This window comes from Mesocricetus auratus, unplaced genomic scaffold (genome assembly GCF_017639785.1).
Source record: "Mesocricetus auratus isolate SY011 unplaced genomic scaffold, BCM_Maur_2.0 Super-Scaffold_100707, whole genome shotgun sequence".
Taxonomy (NCBI): Eukaryota; Metazoa; Chordata; class Mammalia; order Rodentia; family Cricetidae; genus Mesocricetus; species Mesocricetus auratus.
In genome coordinates this window covers 5,181,524-5,209,505 of record NW_024429269.1, presented here as the reverse complement: position 1 = coordinate 5,209,505, position 27,982 = coordinate 5,181,524, and the positions used below count along the sequence as shown (strand labels likewise).

The 27,982-nt window shown below is 45.0% G+C and overlaps 1 protein-coding gene across 1 annotated transcript; it reads right to left on the bottom strand.

Moving 5' to 3' along the window:
- Nucleotides 1–532: 532 nt before the first annotated feature.
- On the bottom strand, nucleotides 533–27,982 carry Fdft1 (farnesyl-diphosphate farnesyltransferase 1). Its single transcript, XM_005075273.4, has 8 exons — nucleotides 27,763–27,982; nucleotides 18,117–18,214; nucleotides 16,858–17,041; nucleotides 13,159–13,287; nucleotides 10,621–10,812; nucleotides 7,463–7,639; nucleotides 6,153–6,305; nucleotides 533–1,237 (listed from the first exon to the last, which is right to left on the bottom strand). The coding sequence occupies exons 1-8, from the start codon at nucleotides 27,859–27,861 to the stop codon at nucleotides 1,016–1,018; spliced, it is 1,254 nt and encodes a 417-aa protein (XP_005075330.1). The 5' UTR covers nucleotides 27,862–27,982; the 3' UTR covers nucleotides 533–1,015.

Here is a 27,982-nt window from a genome sequence, read left to right as displayed (position 1 = left end):
CAGGAGCTATGCCCTTGTTGAAAGAAGTGTGTCACGGGGTTGGGGGGGTGCTGAGGTCTCTTTTGCTCTAACTTTACTCAGTTTGACACAGTTCACTTCCTGTTGCCTTCTGATCAAGTTGTAGCCAGCGCTATGTCACCCTGCATGCCACCATGCTCCTCACTATGACAATGGACTGAACCTCTAAAAAACTAAGCGGCCACCTCAATTAAGTGTTTTCCTTTGTAAGAGTTGCTATGGGGGCTGGAGACATGGATCAGAGGTTAAGAGCACTGGCTGCTCTTCCAGAGGACCTGAGTTCAATTCCCAGCAACCACATGGTGGCTTACAGCCATCTATGATGAGATCTGGTGCCATCTTCTGGCCTGTAGGGACACGTGAAGGTGGAATACAGTACACATAATAAATCAAAACAAAAAAAAAACAAGAGTTGCCGTGACCATGGTGTCTCTTGAAGCAACAGAAGTCCTAAGTAAAACAGGCCTTGTGCGTATTAGGCTAATGTTCTACCACCTGAATTATATTCCAGCTCTTACATGCTACAAAAGCTTTTACTGGAGGCACTGATGATGCTCAAGCTCCCCTTGGGAAAGACACACCTGCTCTCTTGGGGAGCATGACAACATCACCTAGCGTGAAGACGATTAGCGCCTTCCACTGTCAAACTGATGGGAAAAACAGGAACCAGACGGAAGGAAAAGTCATGACAGGTATTCAAAGGCTGTTTCAAATTAAATAAGTTCAATTGTCACTCTAGCCAGGTTCACTAGGAGCTTGTGACCATCTAAAGTGCAGCAGTGAGCATGCTGCCAATGGCTACAAGAGGCAGAGAGACCAAGACCCAACAAGCACCAGGCTGCTGGGGGCAAGGCGACTTTTCCTCTGCAGTTTCTAAAGGTCCCACACACAGTTCTCCAAGAGATTAAAGTAGGGAAAACGAAAGGGAAGTCAAAATCCACCTGGAGGAAAATGCAAACCATTTTGCATGTGAATGTTGGCTTCCAGCCAAATAAAATCAGTGTTCTCCTGTCTGCACATAGTCTTCTGTGACCTGGGTCAGGGTGCTCAGGTACTGCCAGCTCAGAGCAGCCAAGAGCATGACAAACGACAGGTAAATGGGGGAGTAGTGGCTTCGGGAGATGAGCTGACAGTTGGGAAGGCTCTGTGTCCTGATGGTGGAGATGACTTCCTTGGTTTTGCTGGAAGACGGGTCCGAGTTGGGGATCCGGTGATAAATCTGTTAGAGAAAGAAGAAAAGCTACTTAGCACTGTCATTTTTCATGGTTGGTCTAACAATACTCAACAGGTAGATGCTCTATGCCCACGTCACCAAGGAGGAAGCCGAAGCACCACCTAGGCCTGTCCTGTAGACGACAAAGCCAGTGCCGTGCACACACCTCACCACAAGCCATTAGTGGCCTGAGCAGCCACCGTACCACTTCAGATCCCGATTCCCTAGGTGGCAGGCACGGAGCAGGTGGCCAGTGCGTTCTGGCAGGATGCAGTTAGGATGACCAAAGGCATGTGTTGGATGGGGAAGACTCCAATCCCAGCAACTGGGCAAAAGTAGCTCAGATAAACAGGGTCTCACGTAGTGGGAAAAACAGAGATCATATCGCCGGCAGTCCCGCAAGGACCTCCTCCACACTGCCCCTTACAGCAACCTGTACTTCAGCAGTCCCGCTCTCCTGCCACATCCATGCCACCACAGTCCAGGCATGCCCTTCGTGACTCCCATCTGAGCCCCAAATCCACTCACCTGTTCACACGGTCAACAGAGATGTACAGCCTGTTCTCACTGACCCCCGCGCCTGCCCTCCCCCATTACCTGCAGACTATCTGAGCTCCTTACTGTGGACATGGGGTGACTTGGGCCACACCCTCTCCAAATGCACAGGCCACTGGGTACCACTCTCCACATATGCAGTGACATTGCCACTTCTTTCTCCTTCCTCACACCTTCCACATGGCACCTCTGTATACCCTCACCAGTCTCTTCCATACCCCCAAGTGTCAACTGAGTCAAACTGACAGGTGACTGGCAACAAGTGATGACAATCTGAGCCAGAACTGGGGCATGAGGGAGGACGGAACAAGCATTTTACAGATTTTTAGCCTGGTACATGGTGTACATTTCATCATTTAAGCACTTGGGAGGATGGTGAGTTGAGCACAGCCTGGGCTATATGGTGAGATCATTTAAAAATGAACAGGACCCAGGGCTGGAGAGGTGGCTCAGCAGTTAAGAGATCTGTTCACATCATCCATATGGAGGCTCACAGCATCTGAAACTGCAGTTCCAGGCAGAGTTCCTGGTAATGCAGGATTACTTCTGACCCAGAAATGCAGGACTTCATTCTACAGAAGAAACCAGGACACATGAAGGGTGAATGCGGGTTGTAGCATTTAGTTTTGACACCCCACTGGTAGACATACTGGCTTTGCATCACTACAGTGGACTATCCGAATTCACTTACAAAGAGAATGGGATACTTTGGGCGAGTGTTGGAGGTGCAGCCTATGACTGATCACCCTACTATTTGGGGCCTGTGGCAAGGCAACACATCATGTAAGTGCATAGTCATGTAAACCTTCTATATCCAGAACCAGGGAGTAAAAGAAAGAATAAAATGAAGAGACCAGTCCTGTCGTCTTCAAGGCACACCCTTGAGAACTGGAATGACCAGCCCCAGCCTGTGGGTTAATAAGGAGTGTGAGGGGTTTTTCTGGTGCTGTTATAAGCAGAATTTTTTTATAGTTCTAAATTATTTTATTTTTTATGTGTGTATATCTGTGCGAATGTATGAACAGGCCAGAAGTAAGTATCCAATCAGCTGGGCCTAGAATTACAGGTGGCTATGAGCCTCTTGGTGTGGATGCAGGGAACTGAACCCCAGCTTCTCTGCTTCAGCCACAGACACTCTTAACCACGGAGCCATCTCTCCAGCCCTCTACACTTAACTTTTAGGGGATTCAAAATGCCCCCTCTGACCTCCTCAGGCACCGCACTCTTAACCACGGAGCCATCTCTCCAGCCCTCTACACTTAACTTTTAGGGGACTCAAAATGCCCCCTCTGACCTCCTCAGGCACCACACACACACTTGGTGCACATACATATATGCAGGAAAAATATTCATACACATAACAAAAATGTATCTTTACAAAAAAAAGTTAAGTGCAGTACTGTATGCATGTAATCCCAGGCAGCATAGCAAAGCCCTGGCTTTAAAGAAAAATATTAGCTGGGCGGTGGTGGTGCATGCCTTTAATCCCAGCATTCAGGCAGAGGCAGGAGGATCTCTGTGAGTTCGAAGCCAGCCTGGTCTACAGAGCAAGTTCCAGGACAGGCTACAGAGCAATACAGAGAAACCCTGTCTTGAACAAAAAGAGAGAGGAAGAGAAAGAAAAAGAAAACTATTAAAGAATTAAAGCTTTAGTATCACCTCTTTCTGATTTTCTGTGGTAAGAATATCAGATACTTCTGTGGAAAAAATATCCACTGTATAATGAAAATTTGAAATAAAATTATTTATTATTACTGCTATTGTATTGATTACATATTTATGTATGAGCACACGCATGCCATTGCACAAGTGTTGATGGTCTTTTTCTATCAAGTGGGTTCTAGGGATCATACTCAGGCTTAGTAGCAGGTGCTTTTTACCCACTGAGCTATTTCTCTGGTCCTTTCAGCTGATTATTATTATTAAACAATTTTAAGATTTGTTTTGCTTTATATGTATCAATGCTGTGCCTATGTGCAAGTATGTGCACCATGTCTGTGCCTGTTGGATCCCCTGGAACCGGCGTTATGGATGTTTATGAGCTACCATACAGGTGCTGCAATCAAATCTGGGTCCCCTTAATAGCAACAAGTGCTCCTAACCACTTAGTCACCTCTCCAGCCGCAGCCCGTTTTATTTTTATTTTAAAGGATTTATTTTTATTTTATGTGCATGGGTGTTTTGCTTATATGTATGTCTGTGTACTGTGTGTACACTGCCCACAGAGACCGGAAGAGGGTGGTGGATCTCTGGACATGCAAGGGCTCTAGGATGTCCCAGGAATTTCATGATTAAGATAGATGGCAATGTCAGTAACAACTAGAGTTCTTGTCCAAGGCATTAGCTGGGTAATAGCCATGAAATATCTACATGATAGGAAAATGAGTGAAATCAAGACATAATGCCAAGCAATCCACCATCTAAAGAGTAAGTAGAAGCAGAAAGGCTCAGGAGCAGGAAGAGGAGAGGTTAAACAGGAGACAAGCATCACCGAAGACAGGAAAGCAAAGGGCATCAAATGACTTGAGGGGGGTGATTTAAAACAAACTGGTTTTCGGGTCTCTTATCAAAGGCCGCCAGATTATTTCTCACTCTTCCGGGTTATACACACCCAGGTGCTAATCTGTACAGTTAAGAAGGCCCAGAGCAGCCACATGGAGGGAGTCAGAAGGCGCAGGAGCATTAAAAGCAATGGCTCTTGCCAAGGAATTTAGTTGGCAGAGTAGGGAATGGAAGTTTCCAGGTGTTTGCCCACACTTTACTTCTATCCAAAAATAGGAGGAAGAGTTCCCTGCCAACAGGTTCGAGGGCTGTCCTGAGTGAGGCTGCTCTGGTCACTGCTGAGCGGTCGGTCTGTCCACCTGCTCAGAAGGACGTGAGCCTTTACTGCACCTCTCTGTAGGCATTCGTGGTCTCTGGGAAGCCCTTTCCTGGTACTGTCTCAGTACAACTGAGGAGACAGACTGCACAAGAAACATGTCCTCCTTTCCTACAAGGGCAGAAGTGATCTGTGAGGACAAACAGGGTTGGCTCCAAGTGGCATCTAGACACCAGCAGGTCAGCTTACCTGTAGACCTTGTATAAGTCTTGACTGACTGACTGATTTTGAGACAGTCTCACTCAGGTCGCTCAGGCTGGCCTCAAACCTGCTATGCAGGTGAGGAGGACACCTTCAACTCCTGATCCTCCTGCCTCCCCCTCCCCAATGCTGGGATTATAGCCATGTTCCACCATGGCAGGTTTACAGGGTGGGTGCTGGGGATCAAACCTCGGGCTTTGTGCATGCTGGGCCAACACTACCTGCTGAGTTGTATTTCCAGCTGCAAGTCTTCATTATAAAAATATCACTGGGAAATTTTCATTAAGGCTAATATTAGAGGTTAGATTTTATTATTTGAACTTTACAATTTCAAAACTTTTCTGCATCAAATAAACTTAAATATTAATACATCCTTAACCTTGCATTTCTCTGGAGTAACCTTAAAGAAAATTAGAAACCCTGGATTGGAAATCAGCGAGCTTTCTCTTAAAGGGCCTGAAGTTATTTTTAGCTTTCTGGGCTACTGTGTCGTAACTATTCAACTCTGCCCTGAAGTTGCAAAAGCAGCTAGACAAGGAGAGAACACAGTGACTGAGTTACAACAGTAGTGTTCACAAAAACAACTGTGCCACCTTTGGCCTCAAACTCAACCCACCAGCAGCACTTAATTCTAATAGTCAAGAAAAACACAAATAAAATAAAAAATGAACTTTAATGCCCATGAAGGTTTTCAAAACTGATTTTCTAAAATTAGTGATCAGTAAACCAGGTAATCCCCAAATTGCACCTGGAGGGACCAGTGAGTTCAAGGCCAGCCTGAGCAGACACTATGCCCCAGTCACATATTACCTGCTATGCAAGCCTGGGGAGGTATGTGTTGCTTTATAAGGCAGTTTTGGCATTTGAAATGAGAGTTGCAGAAAAAAACAAACACTTGAGAATTGATTGCAACTTAACAGCCTTACTCTGTCTACACTCCCTCCTGGAGTTTTTCAAATGAGATCTGTGACATGAGCATTTCAAATATGAGATTCACTCAGCCACGCTCTGCATTAACTTCCAAAAGCCTCTACCGCACATCTTTCACCCATCAAATAAGCTTGGCTGGTTTCCTGGAGGCTTTGGAGGACAGCCTTGCTTCTCTTATGTCATCACGGGTCCTGTAGGGCTATTATTTTCTAATAAGGGATACCAACTATTCTATTTAGGCTATAACACTAAGTAGTGAGGACTATCTACTATCCAAACATGATCTGGTTAAACAGTGGCATGATTTAATGCATAAAAACAGCTACGGATTACTCAGAAAATGAACTAAAAACCCACCTCTTCTATGTACTGGTGTATGATAGCTTTGACGGCTGGCATGTTGGTGGCATCCATCATGAGGGTAACTGCTTGTCCCTTCCGAATCTTCACTACTCCTCTGAAAACTTGCTGATTGTTATAACAGGCAGCCAGCGTAGCGATGGCCATTACCTACAGTTAACAGGAGAGGGAGAAATCTCAGGTCAGGAAGATGTAACAAAAGGCACTGTTGCAAACACTCACCGTAGCAAAGCCTTTGGGTGGAAAACACAAGTGCCAAAGAGCCAGCCTGCACCAGTCAAGCAGCACCACCCAGGAGGCTGGCAGACTCTCTTTGCAGCTCCCTCCTTTCTCAACAACAGCCACAACAATCCCATCTTATTTACAAACACAAGTAAACCCAACATTTTCCACACCAAAGCATTTCAAAATAATATCTGGAAAGAATTTTCTAGTTTATCCTATTATGAATATAATCATTATACATTAAAAACTGTGTGAGATGAAACAGGGAAGGGGGTACCTGTGCTCAAAAGTAAATGATTCTTACCTGATAGAAGCCTAAGCTAGGCATATAGACTCAACTGAGTGCCATTCAGAGCTCTCAGTACAACATAAAACCAAGCGTCTGAGAGTTAGTTACAGTGTAAGAATACACAGAGGCAGGGCTAGAGAGATGGCTCAGCGGTTAAGAGCACTGCCTGCTCTTCTAGAGGACCCAGGTTCAATTCCCAGCACCCACATGGCAGCTCACAACTGTCTGTAACTCTAGTTCCAGGGGATTTGGTACCCTCACATAGACATACATGCAGCCAAAACACCATTGCATATAAAATAAAAATAAAATTTAAGAAAAGAATAAGAGGATAGGATTGCTATCCTAGACTCAGAAAAGGATAAAAATACTTATTAGTGAAGAAGTGATTACATTTATTTATTCATTCCATGTGGATAAGTCATGTGGGATGCCAGGAATCTAACTCAGGTGGTCACTTAGTGTCAGGAGCCATGACCTGCTGAGATGCCTCATGGTAACAGCCTTACCCAGTTAACCAGCATGCCGGCCATCTAGGCTGAGGCAAGCTTTCCTTACTAGCATAGTGATCTAGCTAGTTTAAAATAGATGGTGGGAATTGGGTAAATCCAGATGGAAGGTTCTGGAAAAGTTGACTGTTCCTGAATGTGGTGCAAGGAATATGCTGTAACTCACTACCTACTCCTGAGCAAGAGAATACACAAGAGTCACTTTGTTAAGAAACCATGACCCTGAACACAGCAGAGCAAGACAGAAACTATACTCTACCCAGCCCAAGAATGACACTCCATACCTGTGGAATGGCACAGAAGTTAAACACACTTTGGTTCCGGAGCCTTGACAGGTAGGTGATGACGTGGGGGATGTGGTGCAGGGTGTTGGTTATGAGTTCATTCAAGCACTGCACGGCCACATCTATGTTTTCTGGCTTAGCAAAGTCTTCTAGCTTCTTAACGTATCTGCCCCACACCTGGCAGTCAAGAGTGCAGAACAAGTCAATAGGTGCACAAGTGGAGAATTTACATGTTATTATGAGGTTTGGGGGGGTGGGGCTGGAAGGGGCTCAGCATAGACCATTTAGCATGTGATGGGTGGGGACTGGGTCCCATCCTCAGCACCAAAAGGGAGCTGTGCTATACACAGTGAAATCACTTCACTGCTCACTGAGATCCAGCTGTTTTAGGCTTCAGGTAACAGCCATTTACAGCAACTAGTCAAGGTCCAATGACAACAAGAGACAAGGTGGCACATGGGAAGGTGTCCTTATAAATAACTAATGCAGCAGGCACCAAGCATTGCCATAATGACCTCAGCCTACAGAGGCCTCCTGCTGGTCAGGGAGGGTGTGAGTCTACTATTGAACACCCCCAGTACACACAAATCAATTCCAGTACCATAAGCAAACCATTCAAACCCCAAGATGGCCAATCCTGCTAAGAGTATTGTTGAGTCAGAACACGGTAGGGAGGAAATAAAGCAGGTGTGCATCACAGGGCAAGCGCCTCCCCAGAGCGTAGCAACCTGAATTCTCAGACCCCTCACTTCCAAAGTGTGAGGAGTTCAGTGGTTAGTTTTGGGTTTTGTTATTGTTTCTTTGGAACCACAATCTCCGCAAGTGACCTCAAAGCCCTGTTTCCAGCCCCAATCTCTGGAATGTTGAGATGACAGGTTTGTAGTCATCCTGCCTGCCCCGGTTTAAAAGATTTTTCTTTTAAATTTAAAAATCACTAAACATGACTACCTATTAAAGATCTGCTTTCATTTATGTGTCTATGTGTGTATATCCCACATGAATGTGGGTGCTAGGAACAAAAGTCAGGTCCTGTGAGAGAGCGGCAGGCGGGCTTAACTGTTGAGCCTTTGCTTAACAGGGACTGTTGAGCCTTTGCTTAACAGGGACCCAAATCTACCTAGGCAGAAAGTACTAGACTGTTTCACAGAACCTGGGGGTGGGGGGAACTTACAGAACGAATATATAGGCACCAGGAGGCTGAGGCAGGATGGGCATGAGGGTTAGATCAGTCTGGGCTACATGGCAAGATCTTGCTCAAAATAAAAACAGTAAAATGAAAGATCCCAAGGGTTTTAGGAAGTTTGTGCCTGATAACAAACACTGAGTACATACTGTTATTCTAAATCAAAGATAAGATTAATGAATTTAGCACTGGCAACTGGAAGTTTTACGCTACCACACTTATCTAAGAATTTCAGGAGTTTTGTTTGCATTTTTTGCAGTACCAGGCATCAAACTAAAGTCTTACATGTACTAGACAAGCACTCCACCTCTGAAGCATATAGACCCCAAGTCCCCTATCCAGTCTCAGTGTTTTGGTATCAATTTGTTTATTTTTTGAGTGTTTGCTCAGACTAGCTTTGAACTCAAGATTTTCCAGTCTCAACCTTGAGGATTTTAGGATTGCAAGAAGGTTTACATACCCAGCTCTGCTACTACAACTTTTTCACAATGGGATTATTTCATCCTTCCTTCCTTCCTTCCCTTACCCCTCCCCCAAACACACACACAGTTGGTGCTAGGAATCAAAGCCAACAGCCTCATGCCTGTACAAATCACTGTGCCACTGAGTCACATCCCCAGCCTGCAACATGGATGTAGAGAACAATGCAGAGAAAAACTTCCATTCAAACAATAGCACAGCAGTGCTCTACATTGCGGTTCTTCTCACTGGGACATAAAATGGAGATGACTCCACAGCAAGCAGTGTGGTTCTTTTGATCCTTACTATCCCATGAGCAGACCTACTGAGAAACTTTACCTTTACACATAGTAATTGTTATGGGAAGCCTCACTAGCAGCACGGTGCTCCCTGGTCTGCAGTCAGGCTAACTCTCCCACTTCACTCTGCAGAATTGTACAGGCTGAAGAACTGGTGCTCTTGATTCACAATGTGTCAATGAGACTCCGGGTCAGGACAGCCAGATTCCTCTTCTGGGTGGCGATCAGACAAGGCCCTTACCACTCTCCACCATTAAGGTGTCACCAAAGGAGAAAGCCAGGCATGAGCCTTTCTCAAGTCTGTCTGTCCAAATCACCTGAAAGTGTGAACACCCTACACGCTCATTTTTTCTGGTAGATGGCTGGTCTCTTTGTTGAAATCCCAGCAACCTCAAGGTTGGGCTGGAAAATCCCGAGTTCAAGGCTAGCCAAGGTTAGCCTGGGCATATGCTCAAACTTTAAAATTTGAGATTTTAAATAAAATAGTACCTTTTATATTAGAATATGAATTTCACATCTGTTATATGCATTACATATACATTTTCATCACTTTTTGACTTATCCTTTTATTTGTATTCTAAAAGCACTTGGCTTTAGGAGAACATTTTATGAAAAGCAAGAAGAAAATGCTGGAGGGATCTCAATAAATAGTCACTGAGTTTTCGAGCTTTTGTTCAATGTTCACAGTTTAATTAAATCAGGTCTTGTATAGTGGACATTCTGTAGTTTTTCTACTCAGCACCCCATCTGCTTTTTTTCTCAGAGTGGAGATTTGAACCCAGTCTTGTAAACCCTTAGCACACAGGATATCATGAGCCACATCTATGGTACCTTCTGTCCCTTACTGTCAGAGACTATCTTGATCCTATCTATCCCACTGTGTTGGCAGACCTAATGGAGGTCTGCAGTCAAGGACTCAAGCTGAAGCTAGAGGAATACATTCAGGGAAAAGCCCCAGCCCTGAGAGCTTAAGTTGGTTTGCCTAGGATTTATCTGTGACTTGGAGGAAGTCTGCCCAGAGACAGAACAAGGTCAAAGCCATTCACAGAGTCTGAACTGCCAGATGCAGATGGTCTACTCAAAGCAAATGACCTGATGTATTCTATACCTTCTGATGTCATCTAGGATATTTTGACTTAGTCACTTGCAACCATTGGGTTAAGTGACTCATTTTTCAGTCTAAAATTATTTTCCCCCAAGAACCCCATATCAGTCACCTCTTGAGGCCAAAATGCTCTTCCTTCTTGTTGGTCCTCCAGATAATCGCGAATGATATTTGTTTTCTGCAGGAATAGACCCATTGAGTTGGCACACTCTGTGTCTTCACCAACTAAGGGATCTTCAAACTCTGAGGTCGAGAACAGACGAGAAAGGCCAATTCCTACCAGTCCAGCAACGTAGTGACAATACTGCAAAAGATTATTGTATAAAGTACTTTAATAATGACACAGAAAGGTCTTGCCAGTCATCATTAGCTACAAGAGATGGAGTCCAGAGCAGAATGTCTGAGCTGTCCTTTTGACTAAAACACAAGCATGTGAGAAAAATACAATTAAGATATAACTACACTGTGTTCTTGACTCTATGTGAGCACTCTGCATGTATGCAACCCGGACACCCACAAGACCTGCTGCCATCCCTCCATTGCAAGATGACAAAAGTGGGACGCACAGAGGTCAATTACCTTGCCCATGATCACTCATCTGCAAAGCCTAGGCCACGAACCAGAGGTGTTTATTTTTATTTTATTTCTTCTTTCTTTTCATTTTGCATTAGGGTTTGAACTGCAGAGCTTTGCTGTTTTTTCACAGAGACCTGCCTGTCTCTGCCTCCTGACTGCAGGGAGTAAAGGTGTGCACCAGGCGGGATCTCCCTCGCTTTACTTTGGCCGTATTCTGTATGACCAGGAAGGTCTCAACCTTGTGCTCCTCCCACTGTAGCATCCAGAGCTGCTGGCTAAAAAGGTAGAACTATGAAGCCGGCCTAACCAGCATTTCTGAAAAGGGTCACCACAGTTTTGGCAAATGTAATGTTCAACTGCTAAAGAGTTTCTTTCCCATGAAAGCGCTTTGCTCATATACCTCCGCAAGGAGTATGCTGTTGACAGTAACGTGAAATCTGTAGACTTCATATTGGAAAACATGCCTGTATCTACAGTGCTAAGAAAAATGCATTTCAAGGTAACAGCTCTTGGGTGGAAACACTTCTACAACAGAGACCTGTAATTCATCTGCCTTCAAAACTGAGAGGAAAATAATTCATAAAACATTCAGCTATACCTGATCAGGTCTTCCATTCAACACAGATGAACAGGGGTTAGTACTGAATGTGCTATGCCAAGAGCTGGCCAGGAATTTTAACTTGGCGCTGAAATTCAGAAACTGATCTAGTACCAATCATGCATTTAATAACTTGGAAGGTATAAGAGGCAGTACCAAAGACATTCCCAATAAGATTGTTTTGTTAGTCAAGGTCTCACTGTGAAGTCCCTCATTGTCCTGGAACTTGTTATGTAGCCCAGGCTAACCTCAAACTCACGGGGATTTGTCTACTGAGTGCAGGGATTGAAGGCATATGCCACTATGCCTGGCCAAGTTTGGCATTTTGTTTTGTTTTGTTCAGTGCTGAAGTCAGAGTCCAGGGTCTGACTACATCCCCTGGACCCATACCGACTCAATTATGTCAGTCTATTTCAAGATCTGAACCTAAGCACTGTTAGAAATACAACTCACCTAAACTCTTGAGGTGTTTAAGAGATCAACAAGTAAGTGGTCAAGTCACTTCTACTGTCAGTCCCTTTGCCCAGGTGAGCAATCTACCGTGGTCTACCAACGCCTAGCCGGGCCTGTATCCCTCACTGCTAGAAGAAAGAAACTCTGGCCAGATAAGCTATTGCTGTGTTTGCTTTCATCCCCACTCTTCCCACTCTCCCCAGAAAGACGCACCATGTCCACAGGGAGAGCTCAGCTCTCTTCGTCAGCAGTTGCTATGGACTCAGGTTGTCTAAACTCTCATGCTGGGAAGTCTCCAGTGCAATGGTGATGAGACAGAGATGCCTTGTGGGAGATGGAGCCCATGAAGGTTCCATCCTCATAAGTGGATTAGTGCAAGTTATAAATGAGCTTCAGGCTGGGACTCCCATCTCTGGCTCTCTGGACATGTTACAATGAGACCCACAAGCAGTCCTCTTTAGATATGGCTTAACTTCCCAGACATTTGAGAAAGAAGGCATGGAAAACCTGGATACAGATAATTCTTTTTTTTTTCATCACTGGGGATCAAACCCAGGGCTTTAGGCATGCTGAACAAGCTCTCTACCACTGAACTACTCCAAAAACAAAGAAGAAATAAGTCCTCTGATGATTCATACACTGAAGCATGTACATGCACAGTATTCTATAATGGAAAAGAAAATAATAATAACAATCATTATTTTTGAAAATAATTTGAAAAACACTGCTATTTCTGTATTACAGGAAATGATTTGGCCATTTACCTAAAACTTCACAGTAACTCAAGGATAATATTATATTTCACTTTGGCAACAGTAAGCCCTCTAGGGCATGTACTGTTACTAACAAGGAGTCAACTTGAAGCTGAATGAGTATGAGGATATAGTCAATTTAAACATATTAGTTAAACCAAAAGAACCCCAATCTGGAGGATATGCTGTCCTTGTTCTGAGCTACACCATGGTGACAGCTGACTGTGCAACTTAGTAGATAGATGTGGACCCAGCTTACAGACACACTGACCTTGTCCCAGTCCTGTTTGGAGGTCACATGCTTGTCCACAAATTCCGCCATCCCACAACCCATTTTCTGGCAGATGTCAGCAATCACTGTTTGATATTTCTCAGCCAGATTTCTAAACTCCAAGGAGATCTGAAATGGAGACCACAAACAAAAGACAAGATTACACACTTCATGGTACCAAACAGAAATGCACAGCCCCGCAGAGCTCACAAGCCAGCTCAGACAGCCACCTCCCTTCATCAGCCAGGGTCCCCAAGCACTTACTTCTTGAAGCTAGTGTCTTTAACTCAAGCAAATGAAAGCAAAAGGTATCTAGTCAAGCAAGATAGAATTCTGTCTTCCAGGAACCCTGAGGGAAGGTCTGCATTTTTCTTCTTTAGGCTCTGCTGTGTGACATAAGCCAGGACTTCTCCCACCTTCAGGGAACAGAGCCACAACTGTGGCACACTCTCAGGCCCCTGTATCACTTGGTGGCCTTCCAAGGACATGGAAGCACATTACAGTGACAAGCCTCCTGGGACAATAAAGGCCAAAATCCCAAACAGGGTTGGAGGCTCAGGGACTTCCATTAACTTTCAAAGACAAACTCCTCCCCTTATGAAAGGCCTTGGACAGATCATGGTTAAAACACTGATTTGCTGTTCTCAGCCCCTCCTCCTTTTGAGACAGGCTCTCAGTCTGATATCCAGAACTGACTTAAACTCTTGGTCCTCCTGCCTTCACTTTTCTGGAATTACTGATATATGCTGGCATGCCTGGCTGTTTTAACCTTTTCTTTTCCTCTGAGTTTTTGTTTGTTTTTTAGACAAGTTCACATATAATCTGGCCTCAAACTCACTATGTAGCTGAGGTTAGCCTTGAGCTCCCAATCCTCCTGCCTCCACTGCCTCTACCTAAACCAGCTAAAAAGAGGCAGCAAAAAAGAAGCATGAGTCAGTACCAGGTTTCTGGGGCCAGGCACCCTGGGTTCCAATCCTGATTACTCATTTAGCCAAGGGACTTTAACTTCTCCATACCTGTTTCCTCATATGCACAAATGTTGTAAGTACAGATACACCACCGATGGTATAAGTATAAGCCAGGAGTGGTAGTACATTCCAAACGCTGAGGCAAACCCAGTGGTGGTAGTACACTTTTAGTCACATCACTGGGAAGTTCAAGACCAGCCTGGTCTATAGAGCAAGCTCCAAGATGGCCAAGGCTACACAGAGAAACTGTGTCTCAAGAAAACAAAACCAAACAAACAAACAAAAAACCCTAATGGCTAAGGCAGACAAACATGAGGTAGCATGGTCATATAGACAGTGCATCAAGTAAAGAGAGTTCACTTGGCTTATTCTCAAAACAAGGTAGATGCAAATGGAGGTTCACCCACATGTGGCAAAAACATTTACATTTATCAACTGGGCTAACAAACTGTCTTTTAAAGTACATTCTATCTACCCTGACTTAATAAGTGTATTTTGTAAGAACTTGAACCTTTTAGATTTGAATTTAAAATGCCTGGTACCTTTCAGGTTTATCAGAACAAACGCCTCAGCTCCCTTCCCTTCCTGCTGCAGCTCCGTCCAGCACCCGGACAGCACCTTAGCCCTGAAGAAAGGTGTCCCAGAGCCAGACTTCCTCTACAGCCTTTCTGAACACATCTTTTCCCTGTTTTCTTGTCTTATGCTGATTCCCAGAAATGAGAGGGTCTCTCATTCAGATAAAAACATGTCTCGATGTTTCACCCATCAGTACATAAATGGCTAACAATACTGTCAGCTCCCTTTTCTCTACCTGGGACAATTCGTTTCCTAACCTTCCTGCTCAAGCAGGGAAAGATCAACTTACTGCTCACCTTTGAATGGCAAGCATTCTCCTCCCACTGGACTGCCACAAGCATCAAGGAAGACACTGGGCTTTACAAACATACTGGATGAGGATCTGAAAATTACCTATCTCCCCCCAAATTACTTCAACATTCTCACATTTTTGTATTCTTTTGGCTATGTAGACAAGGCTACCTTAAATTTTTATGACCCATGAGAAAATTATCCCACAAGGAAGTATTTAAAGGTTATAATGTCCCTGCATGAAACAGTTTGGACCGGGTGTGGTAGCACAACCTTTTAATCCCAACACTGGGGAAACAGGCAAGTAGATCTCTGTGAGTTCCAAACCAGTCTAGTCCACACAGCCAGCTCCAGGCCAGCTAAGGCAACACAGGGAAATCCTGCTTCAAAAACAAACAAAAAAAACAAACAAACCAAAATGTATTTTGGAAGGCAAGTATGGAGTTCCTCAGGAGGTTGAGGCAGGAGGGTCACTAGTTTAAGGGCAGCTTAAAATACAAAGTGAGTTCATGGTCAGCCTGAGCAAATTATTGAGAAACTGTCTCAAAAAGAAAAACAAAACAAAAGGACCAACTGAGGATATAGCAGTAATAAATAAGAGTAGCTAGTGACCACAGGACCCTGAAGAGAGAAACAAACAGAAACAAAACTCACTTCTGCTACTAAAAAGGGGCAACCAGGTGGTTCATAGCATTTCATCTACACTAGCAGGGCTCAAGGCTCACCAGTGAGTTTCAGAGGAGACACATTCGCTGGCCATCAGGTACCTTGAGGACACCAAATGCACCAGCTCCTACCCTAGTCAGAGCCCTAACAGCTCACTCATTTCTCCAGACTTTCTTGGAGTCATAGCACAGCATACTATATTTTGGGCTTTGGACCTAAAAATATGATCTCAGCAAGTGGAAACAGTCCTTGCCCAAAAGGAGTCTTTCTCAAACCTGGCTGGACTCCCATTCCATTCACTCCAGTGCCTCTCACTCAGACGTATAGAGTAGATTCCTTTATTGTAAAAGTCATAAGGACTGTTCTCCAAACTCTAGAAAACTATGCACAAAACAAATACCCTCTTTAGGTAGGGTATCGGGGACCATGTAACTTTACTAAACATGCAAATTCTAGAAAAGGAAGAAGCAAGGTCTATGTACAGCATGAACTTTAGAACCCCTAAAGCTTAGAGCTTATTCTCCACCTCAAGAGCTACGAGCTACAGAACCCTGAGCATGCACCAGGCACTGACCTAAGAACTTTATAGCTAAGAAACCACCCAACTCTTGCAGCTCTACCCATGCAGATTGGGATACCAAGTCACAACTCAGGGAAAGTGCCAAGGATCTCACCTTAGCTGCTGCAGGAGCCCAAACCTGCCCATAGGTGTGACCCATGCTGACCAGCAATCCCAGACTGCCAACCTCTCTGCAGGCTACACTACAGTCAACAGGTCCGTGTGAGCCAGTCTGGAAATCCACTTTTTTTTTTTTTAATTTTCTGAGAGTCCATCTTTTAGAAGCCTGAACTGTGAATGCATCTTTCTGTAGGAACAGACCTGGGACTTCTCAACAATACCCTGCAGTAAGGATCACAGTCATGCTATCCTACCAGAATTAAAAACACTAGAGTTGGGGAGCTCTTATCGTCTCTACCATACAGAGAGAAACTGAGGTAAGGAGGGGTATATACCTCATTACCAATTAGTAAGCTGGGATTCTAACATCTGGGGCTGGACTCTTGGCTGCCAGAGTTGTTAGCCATCACATTCTGCTGCCCTCAAACTGTCATTTACCTCCCTCTCAGCTCAGGGGCTGACTGACAACAACCTGCACTGCCAATTGTCAGCATATGTACCCAGAAGAGAGTCCACTACCGTGGGGAAGTCCTCCAGCACTTGCCGGTCCTTCTGCGTGCTCTCCGTGAACCGCCACTCGGGCTCATAGAGGAAAGTGTGAAAGTTGCGCAGCATCGGGACCTTCTTCTCCACACTGATGCTCATGTCATCTTCCACGGTGTCCAGAGCTCGGAGAACCAGATAAAACACACAGACTGCATGGCTGTAAAAAAGCGAAGGCTATTAACATGGCAACAAACACATATTTTTCAACATTTATTTGTGTGTGTGTGTGTGTGTGTGTGTGTGTGTGTGTGTGTGTGTGTGTGTGAGCATGAATATATCCCAGCACATGTGGAAGGTCAGGGACAGCTCCTGGGAATCAGTCCTCCCTTTGGACCATGTGGATTCTGGGGACTGAACTCAGGTCTTCAGGCTGGCAGTGAATGTGCCTTTACTTGCTAAACTAATTCATTAACCTCTTTTTAAAAACAATTATTTTTAAATGACATTTAAAGCAGGACAGTGCTTCCTGCCTATAATCTCAGCTCTGGGGAGGCTGAGGCAGGAGGATCATGGGTTCAGGACAACCAGGGCTACAAAGTGAGACCCTTCTTCAGTAACTGTCATTTAACTTGTGCCAGGCCAATTTCTAAGTGGTCTTCCAAGTAGCTCTACAGACCTAAGAAGTGATATCCAAAGCCTGTCATACTTAGCATTTACATTCGCTTTCCTGTCTTTACTTTTTTATTTCTAAAAAGTAAAATGAAAACCTAAGCGGGTGGACGCCATACCACTCCTAGAATGCTTTAAATTTGACCAATGCATGTCAGGGACCAACAGGCAAATGTTTGCAGGAAACTAGTATTCTGAGGTGCAAAGCTTTTCAGCACGAATGCTGTCAGGGTAACTGCTGTAAACTTGTGCACAATGTGCACAAGAAGAAGTTTCTGAAGGCTCAGTATGCTTAAAATGTAGGGTGACAAACAGAAGCCAAGAAACACACAGGCCTGCTCACTGACAGGTGCCGGTGCCAGGACTAAAAGAAGGCAATAAGCATGGCCGCCCCACCCGCTTCTCTGAAAGGGCTGGCCAAAAAGGACATTGGTAGATAGCCAGGTGCCTGGAAGGGCATTTGCAAGTAAACATGTGGTCATAGTGTGTGTGTGTGTGGGGGGGTAGTCCTGCCTGAGCCACCACAACAAGAGCCCATAATTCTAAGTGGTGAGTCAACGTGGCTGCAGTGACTCAGAGACCCTGGAGAAGCGGTCCTCCCCTAGTCAGGGCTCGCCACTAACCGAATTTCCCCATCCAGCGCCTGGATAACGGCGGCGAAGCTGCGACTGGTCTGATTCAGATACTTGTAGCAGGTCTTCAAACTGCTGCTGAGCGAGTCCTGAGGGCAGAGAAGACATACCGTTGTGGCAGACGTGGAGCAGGAGTGGGGCTGGGGCAGGCAGCTGGCAGCTGGGCTCCGAGCCCGGGACCAATCCTTGCAAGGCCAGGTGGTGAGGGGCCAGGAGCAGCCCCCACGTGGGGGCGAGCCCGGAGTCCTGGGCGCAGCGACGGGGCTAAGCACCAAAGTGCGCTTGACCAGGGCCATGGCTTTGGTGCTACCGGTGGCTGCCATGGGGAGAGCGGCACGGAGCTCTTCCTCCATAGGCGCCCACCTCGCGGCAAGCCCAAGCTAAATTGCAGGGAGCCTCTCTCACCAACACGTGCAGGTCCCGGCCACGCCCCCTGCCGCCTCTGGCCACACCCCATCAGCAGGAACCCCTTCAGCACCAGTACTCTGTGAGTCTTCCTCTGCTTTCCCCAAACTGCGGGACAGGGGGGCTTGGACCCTGAGCAGCATGGAGAAGCTGGCTGTCACTCTCTGTGATGAGGTTTTTACTAGACAAAACTATCTATGCAGGCTCCTCTGAATCTTCTTTCTTCTCAGCTAGGCTGGCCTTTGGTAAACTGAGTGCTCTGTATTTGTGGTCTGTCTTACTACCCAGCTCTGGCCTTGAACTTGATTACACAACCCTTCTAACTCTACCTCCTGGGTGCTGGGATTACTCGCATGGACCACCGTTCGTCTTTGCACTACCCAATTTTAGTCAAAACTGCCCAACCTAAACACGTGACCACACAGTCCCACATAAACAATAACCCCTTACTCTCTGAAGTTACCCTTAACAGTCAGGACTGAGCCCATTTCTACCCTGAGGCTTCTTCACCCCCCTTCTGAAGACTCTGGCTTCCAATGGCCGCTGCACTGCTTTGCTGTCCCTAGCCCTGCTAAGACTGCCAGAAATCTTACCATCGCTGCTCTGAGAAGTGTGTCATCTGTGGTATGCAGTGAGCTGGTCTTTGCAAAGGAAAACAAGGACGGACAATACACACTTTGTAAGGAAGACATTTGGAAGATGTCTTACTACAGATGCCAACACAAACCTGCCGTTTTGTGTTGTGTGTGCATTTTAGATGGACGTTTTATGAGCAGGAAAATGAAGCTGCACACAATCTCTTCACTCATTCCAAGAAATGGGAAATACAATTATCTAAGGGGGGAGTCGTTTTTGAAATACAGCGTATCTGCTAGTAGGCGACCCACAGTTGCATTAGAATGTCAGAGAACCTTGGACCCTGGTGGGTCCTGTGAACTTTGTCCCTTTTTATTTGTGTTGCCTATGTTTCCTAATATGGATACACATAATTTTGTTCAGAGAGTAAGGCTTTCTTTCTTTTCTTTAAGATAGTCTAGTACATGAAAATAACACATAGTTTCAATGAATAAAGCAATATATTCACAGATGATTTTAAAACAATTCATTCTTTCAAAATGTGCAAAGACTTCATAGAAAAAAACTAAATAACTTTTCTCTTTTGAGACACCAGGCAGGCATGGAACTCATGGCAATCCTCCTGCTTCAGCCTCTTCGCTGCCCAAATTGCAGCTGTGATCAGCACCCAGAGCGAGCCGCTCTTTGCACAGCTCACTGTCATCATGCCCATGAGTTTCATCTGCCGTGAAAAGGGTCTAGGGGCTGCTCACCAGGGTTTGCAAAGAATGCAAAAAGGGCCAGAGGCACTGGCAGGTCTGAAGAGCAGTCTTAGAGAACGCCCACACCCACCAGCACCCCAGGGGGACAGCACAGGACCAGGACGTGCTTCCTTTGCCCCGCCACTCCACTTCTTTTTGCTTGTTTGTTTCTGGATTCAGTATGTCATCTTGAACAGCAGGTCCCTAAAATGACCAAGAGTCATCCAATTAAGGACGGTACTGCTCTCTGAATGTTGGCAAGATCTCATCACTGTGGACTTCCTGTATGTATGTCACAGCTACTGTCCCTAGAGCCTCCCATGTTTTTCACTGCTGATTGAGGCTAAGTACAGACCCAGACGCCTCCAGTGAAGGAACACAGGGTTCACGGGCATTCAGGACAGGGGAACGGATGACTAAGGAGGGCTGAGCTCCCAAGACTTAGGCTCCAGTTGATAGCTACCAGCACCACCCCTACTTCCCCACCAACACCACAATCTTCCCTTTTTGTCGTTGTTGTTTGAGACAGGGTTTCTCTGTGAAGTCCTGGCATCCAGCTCAGAGATCCACCTGCCTCTGCCTCCCAAGTGCTAGGATTAAAGTTGTGCGCCACCACTGCATGGCCATCTTCCTTTATTTTTAATAAGGCAGGTGTGCTTATGACAAGAAAATCAAACCTCAAAAACCCATGAACTGCATTTAACAGCAAAATTAACAATTGCCATGAGGCACCTACTGCATGCCATACACAATACAAACATTACCTTTAACCCTTCCTAAATGTTTAAGGAAGGTACTACAGTCCATACCACACAGGTAGCAAAGTTCATATGTTTTAGTGTTTTAGAAAACAAAACATAGCCGGGTGGCACACGCCTTTAATCCCAGCACTCGGGAGGCAGAGGCAGGAGGATCTTTGTGAGTTCGAGGCTATCCTGGTCTACAAGAGCTAGTTCCAGGACAGCCTCCAAAGCCACGGAGAAACCCTGTCTCAGAAGGAAAAAAAAAAAAAGAAAACAAAATAAACCATAAAGTGTGCACACAACCAATAATGTTGAGTCTTAAGAAAAAAACTTTCAGCTAGCCAGGCATGGTGGGCATAGCTGTGACTTAGTACTTGGAAGAAGTAGAAGCCATCTGGGTTACACCCCAAGACCTCTTGGCATAAAGGAAAACAACAAAAAATGAAACAAACCCCCTTTCATTTCCAGCCTGGAGCCGGCAGGTTGTGAGTAAGGCACTGTGCTTCTGTGCACTATCTTACTGATGATAAAGAAACATGAAGATTAAGTTACTGACATCTATATCTAAATAGTGGGAATTAGACTTAACAGAAGCCAGAAATCTCCTTAGAAAAGGTTGGCTTCTTCTACTTTGTGGCCTCTGAGTAATGTCACACAACTTGCTTATGGGGGAATGCATTGAGATGTGCTAATGTGCCCAGTAAAAGACACATTATTTGAACTGGTTTTGTATGGTTTTTTTTTGTTTTTTTGTTTGTTTGTTTTTGTTTTTTTTTTGAGACAGGGTTTCCTTGTGTAACAGCCCTGGCTCTCCTGGAACTCACACTGTAGATATCAGGCTAGCCTTGAACCCACAGATATCGGCCTGCCTCTGCATCCCATGTGCGGGATTAAAGGCACTTGACACCACCCCCACCCTACAACCTTGAACTTGTTATTTGCTTGTTTGTTTAAGACACTGTCTCAATGCATAGCTCTGGCTGGCCTGGAACTCTCTGCCTGTCTGTTCAATGTTTAAAAGCATACACCACTATGCCTGGCCTGAACCACATTTATTCTTCCTTGCAGAAATAATCAGCCCTCAATATTGTTCAGGGTACATTTCCCTCAGTGTTTTCTTATTGCTGTTACTTAAGAAAAAAGAAACGTGCCGGGCGTTGGTGGCACACACCTTTAATCCCAGCACTCGGGAGGCAGAGGCAGGTGGATCTCTGTGAGTTCGAGGCCAGCCTGGTCTACAGAGTGAGTTCCAGGACAGCCTCCAAAACAATACAGAGAAACCCTGTCTCGAAAAAAAACCAAAAAAAAAAAAAAAAAAAAAAAGAAAAGAAAAGAAAAGAAAAAAGAAACGTTAAATAGAGGGAGATTAATTTTCCTGCTTGTTTCCCCTAGTTAAAGGTACATTCAACTACTGTTACTTATTATTTATTGAGCTGAGATTTTACCATGGCATTTGAAGTGATCCTAAATTTCTGGGCTCACATGAGCGTCCTACCTCCACTTCTAGAAAAGCATGCACCACAGCACTTGGTTAGCATGCATGAGGCCTTGAGTTCAGTTCTCAACACTGGGGATTGGGGGGGGGGAGCTCACAGGGGTCTACAAAGTGCTCAATAAACACACTGATCATCAAAATCCTGGGAGGCAGGTAGCCCAAGCCTCACTTTCTCTGCCCCTTACCATGGCCACCCAGACTCCAAGAGTCTCATTTAATAGAGGAGAGGGAAACAGTTCCCTGGTCTAGATCACAACCCTAAAATCTTGCTAGAAACACTGGGTGCTTTTATTATCTCCCTCTCCCAACAGAACGAATGCTTGGCAAAAGCCAAGTCTTTGCCTTTTTTTTTTTAATTACACATACCAGTTCTGCCTGCTAGCTGGGTTCGTGCAACTCCTGAGCTTTATAAGCTGAGCAGCCTCCAAGATGGAAAGAAGCACAGAGTGCACCTGGCTGGGCACCCGGAGGCACACTTACAGAACTGTGAGGAAATCTACATCTGCAATCTGCAGAATGGCAGCAACAGCAGGACTTGTCCCTTTCACAGTATTAAGAGTGATGGAGTACAATACATAGTAAATATGGCCATAAAAGGAGAGAGCATTTCTCTCCTCCCTCATCCCCTGGCTCCCCTGCTGACATGTGGGGTCCAACTGGACAGTAACAGATGTGACGTATGGAGAATTCTGAAGTGTGTGGGTATCAGGGTCTGCTCCCTTCCAGTGTCCAGGAGTCCCAGGACAAGTCTGCAGGCTGATGAGATGTGTGTCTTTCCTATGCTGGCTCTAACCTGCTAACCAACCCTTCATCCAGCCACAAGTTGCTTGTTAGCTGAGCAGGCCATGGAGAAATGGACCAAGCTGTCCCAGACCAGAAGCCCCAGCTGTCCCAGACAACTGTGAACTAAGTTAACAGTTGTTATATTAAGCCATTAAGTTTGGTTTCCTAAAATTAGGATAAATATACATATGCATTATTTTACCACTTAGCCACCTTTTAGTAGTTCACTAGCATTAGGAAGCAGCACACGTGTCAACAATCCCATTCCTAAACTTTGGGATGGTTTGTCCTCGGTAAGAGCTAAGTGAGAAGCTGCCAAGATGCCTGAGAGGGTTGGGACACTTGCTGAACAAGACTGGTGACCTGAGTTCTATTCCTGGAACCCATGGAAAATGTAGACGGTGAAACAAAAAACTCCCCAAAGTTGTTCTATGACTGCCATGTGTGTTCATATGTGTACGTTCACCTACAATCCACTCTTTTTTTTGTTTTTACGAGACAGGGTTTCTCTGTATTGTTTTGGAGGCTGTCGGTCCAGCCTGGCCTCAAACTTACAGAGATCTGCCTGCCTCTGCCTCCCGAGTGCTGGGATTAAAGGCGTGCGCCACCCCTGCCCGGCTTACAATCCACTCTTAAAAATTTATTTTAAAAAAGTCTACGTGCTACATGTAGATAATAAATAGCTATAAGATGGCATCTTCTGTCCTGGAGCTAAAAAACAAACCAGGTTGGCCTAGAATGTACAGAAAGCCAACTGCCTCTGCCTCCCAAGTGCTGGGATTAAAGTCGTGTGCCACCATGCCCAGCAATAGTATTTTTTTCTATTTGTTTGTTTATTTACTTATCTTTGTAGAGGATAGTGTGTGCCACAGCAGGTGTGTAGAGACAAGAGAACAACTTGCTAGTCCTGGGAATTGAACTCAGGTTGTCAGGCTTCATGTCAGGTGCCTTTACCGGCTGTGCCATTTTGCCAGTCCGGCTACTCGATAGTTCCTAAGTTACCTTACTTTTTAAAGTCTCTTAACCACTTGGGATAGGCATTTATGTGCATCAAGACAGTGTGGCCACCTCTAGCTGGCTTTGAACAGCTGCTTAATGTACCTCTGTTCATTATCCTACGGAGAAAGAGCATATAAGGATAAAGAGCTTGTAGGGGCTGGAGAGATGTCTCAGTGGTTAAGAGCAAGTACTGTTCTTGCAGAGGACTCGAGTTCAGTTCCCAGAACTGGTGTCAGACAGCTCCCAAACATCCCTAAATCTAACTCTAGGGGGATCTGATGCCTCTTCTGGCCTCCACAGGTACTGTACGCACCTCCACAAACTCACACAGACACTGAAACACTCATACACAACCAAAACATAAAAGTGACTCTTTTTAAAAAGAGAGTGAACAAGCTCTGTACTCAGACTGAGAGTCAAAACCCAGCTGGTACTCCATAGCTACAGGACCTTAGGGAACTTACTCACCTCTCGAGTCCCATCTGTAAAACACAAAAACAGTAGATCCTCAAAGGGTGACTGGATGCTCATGTAACAACAGGTGGGAAGTATGGAAAATAGTGTTTGATACATACCAAGAGCTACATAAACAACAGCTGATTATTATGGCACTCTCTAAATAAAAGGCACACATTTCAGTTTCAAAAGTCTTTCAACAAGGCACAATGACAGGAAAAAGTCCCAGAGAGGCGTCACTACAGATCTGGGTGTGCACAGTTCTGTGTCCACAGTGTGAAGAGACTGCCTGAAAAAGCAGGAAAACACCGGCAAGGGGTGAGCAGGCAAAGGTCAGACACGGAAGTGCCTTGTCTGCAGGCACTGTCCAACTTTATGCCAACAAGTATGCTAGGTTTTGAGCTAGATCTGGACAGTCTACTGCTTTATTGTTTCTGAATATTTAATTTCTTAATAAAAATATACGAAGAGAAGTAAATACAACAAGGAATATATATTTAACCTCAGGTATAGTGGTTTGTTATATTACTTTCAGTGTTCTACATGAAATATCTTATAATGAAAATGCATTTTTAATTGGGCTTGAGAGGCTCATACGTGCAATTCCAGCACACAGGAGGCTCAGAGTTCAAAGCCAGCCTGGGTGATTCTAGATCAGCTTATATCCTGTCTCTAGAAACAAAACACCCATAGAATGTTATAAGTTAATGCCACCTTAAGTTATGGGAAATAGAAATAATGGCTTCAATAAGTTCTGAAGTAGACAGACCAAAAGTGCCCAAGTACTGTGTAACCATGGAAACTGAACTGTAAAGGAAAAGGAGGAACAGGGACACGGCCTGGGAAGAATAACATATGGTAACTAAAGAAATGACACAGCTTTGTAGCAATACTTTTTTGTTCTGCTGCTGTTCAAAACAGAGTCTCACTATGTATCTATGGCTAGCCTGGAGCTCAATATGTAGACCAGGCTGACCATGAACTCCTAAAGATCTATCTTCATCTCCTTCCCTTATGGTGGGATTAAAGGCGAATGTGCCACCATGCCTGGCTGTGAATCCATATTCTTAGACAATATGAGAGTTTTCTTAATACTGTATTCCAACAGTATTTTGGCTCTAAAAACAGACAGTTCAAGACTTTCTAAAACCTGAACTTCCTGGAACGAGAGAAGGCAGTGAATAAGTACACCTCCCCAGATGGTGAATTACCCTCCCCAGAGGGAAATCAAACAACCTGGACTGTAAGCAGACATTCTTTACCTTAGGTTCCAGATCCCTGCAAAAAGCTAACAAACAGTGACAAATTCACCCCCTAAAAGCTCAAATGTACAACAACTCACCAGGCTGGAAACATTTGGATTTCTGAGGATTTGTAAATGTGTAATCTTGGTAATAGGACCCAAGCCCAAGCATGCAATTCTTTTATGTTTCATATATGCTTTACACACACACACACACACACACACACACACACACACAACCAAACGGCAATTTTCTACAGTACCTTTAACGTATTTGCATTTTGAAGAAAACTTGTCACTTGCATGCATGAAGTCAGGTGTACAAATATCTACTTATGGCATCATGTCAGCACTCAAAGAAATTAATACTGAGCCAAATGAACATGTATTCATAAAAGTCATAGAGACATTTGGAAGCTCTTATTTCCTTTAGGCAACCCTGAAAAGATTAAACTCACATCCTGAAAACAAATGATTTTCCCCTCTACTCCTGAAAACTGCCTTATGACATTCACTATTCTGTTACACTCAGGTAAGGTCACCTGGTTTAAAAGGCTAGAAGCTTCTCCAAGGCAGCTTTGTTCACTAATTCATCTTCACATATATTGACAAACTACTCTGTACAAGGCAGCAAAGACACGCACATGAAGAAAAGATTCTTATTTTCTACTAGTTTAAAATTCCAGAATCGCCAGAGGTGATGGCACAACCTTTACTCCCAGCATTGAGGAGGATCAGAGGCAAGTGGAACTCAGTGAGTTCAAGGCCAGCCTGGTCTACACAGTAAGTTCCAAGGCAGCCAGGGCTACACAGTGAGACCTTGTAGAATCAAACAGACGATCTTAAATCAGAAGGAAACTGAAATATACGATCTTACATCTGAGAGTGAGTTTGGGAGCTGAACACAAGACTACAGGAACACTGGTAAACAAACAGTACTAGAGAAAACAGGTAAGTGAACCTCACAGATCAGAACGCCCTCCTCGGGTTTCTACAAAACAATTCTGTGACACTTTATAGGGTCCTGACAGGATGGAATCGCCAGTGGCTGGAGAAGGCAGTGAACTAGCTGTCACTGGAGGTGACTTGGAGTATAAAGCAGAGATTCTTTGCTTTGGGTCACTCATCCTTGCAGGAATGTGGCAGCTGAGTACCCTTCTCACCTGATATGCACTCTTTGCTTTTATTTCTTTGGCAGTCCTGTCTATGCCACTTGCCACCCATACTTTACCCAGCACCTGCCCATCACAGTGCAGGTGTCCCATTAAGTGTCTGCTGAATGGCAGAGGGATGGCACTTGTCAGAGCTAAATCTTAAAAAATGAGGGTTCAGTGTTACGAGAAAATTAAAGTGCTTTAATAAAGAACACCAATCAAGAATATCTTTAAGCTGGGTGATGGTGGTGCATGCCTTTAATCCCAGCAAGCGGAACTCTGTGAGTTCCAGGCCAGCCCGGACTACAAAGTGAGTTTCAGGGCAGCCAGGACTGTTACATAGAAAAACTCTGTCTCAAAAAACAAAACAACAATTACCTTTAAATAAGATACGGTGGAATATTTTGAGGCTTTTGATGTAACCCATTAATTCAACGGGACGTGCACTCATGCAACAGTTACATATCTCTGTTAGACTAATCATCATAAAAGCACACATTTAACAAAGGGTACAGTTCGATTAAATACAAACAAAAATCAAATTCTAGCCTTCCAGCAGCCCATAGCTAGTAAGAATTTGGATATTATGTGCGCACAACAGAAAAACGTAGGAAGCACCCAGGAAGAAAATAGTGGCTGCAGGAAGTGGGTGGGAGTTAAGTTTTCATTCCAGAAGAGATAGGCATATAATAATTCCTACAGGGTTCCTTATGTTCACAAAAATTTTCTCAACCCTGTATCTCTGTCTAATCTCAATTCTAGAACGCAGCCGTAGGAGTAAAAATAAACCCCCAAGTTTAGGAAAACAAAGTGCGTAGCCAAAGTGCTCAGGAAAAGTAATGGCTTGAACAAGTAGAAACCTTTAAAAACAGGTGGGGGACAGGGCTGGGCCTGTCAAGAGAACTGGGTCCAGCCGGGCGGGGTGCGCGACCCAGGGCGGGAGCCTGTCTTCCTAGGAGAACAGGGCGTCCGAGGCCGTCCTCCGGTATCTCCTGTGCGTGCACCGCCACAGACCCGCGAGGATGCAGGGATGCTCGGCCTACCTGGTCCATCTTGGTTATGAAATTCCGCCGGCCTCCCATGCGGAATCGCAGCAGGTTGTAGAACTCCTCCGGGTGGCCTAGGCACTTCACGAACTCCATCCTGACGGCTGCCGGACGCAGGGCTCACCTGTCTGGATCCCTAGCTCCCACGAGTGTCTAGATATTGGGGACCAGCCAGGACGAGGAGGCGGGGCCAGCGCCGGACGCCCCGCCCACCTCC

Excerpts from the sequence above, each read along its gene's own strand:
- Fdft1 (XM_005075273.4), bottom strand. The coding sequence starts at position 27,861 with ATGGAGTTCGTGAAGTGCCTAGGCCACCCGGAGGAGTTCTACAACCTG. Across the intron at positions 17,042-18,116 it reads GCGCTGGATGGGGAAATTCG|CCATGCAGTCTGTGTGTTTT; the intron begins GTTAGTGGCGAG and ends GCTTTTTTACAG. Across the intron at positions 7,640-10,620 it reads GAGCATTTTGGCCTCAAGAG|GTGTGGGGCAGATACGTTAA; the intron begins GTGACTGATATG and ends CTTGACTGCCAG.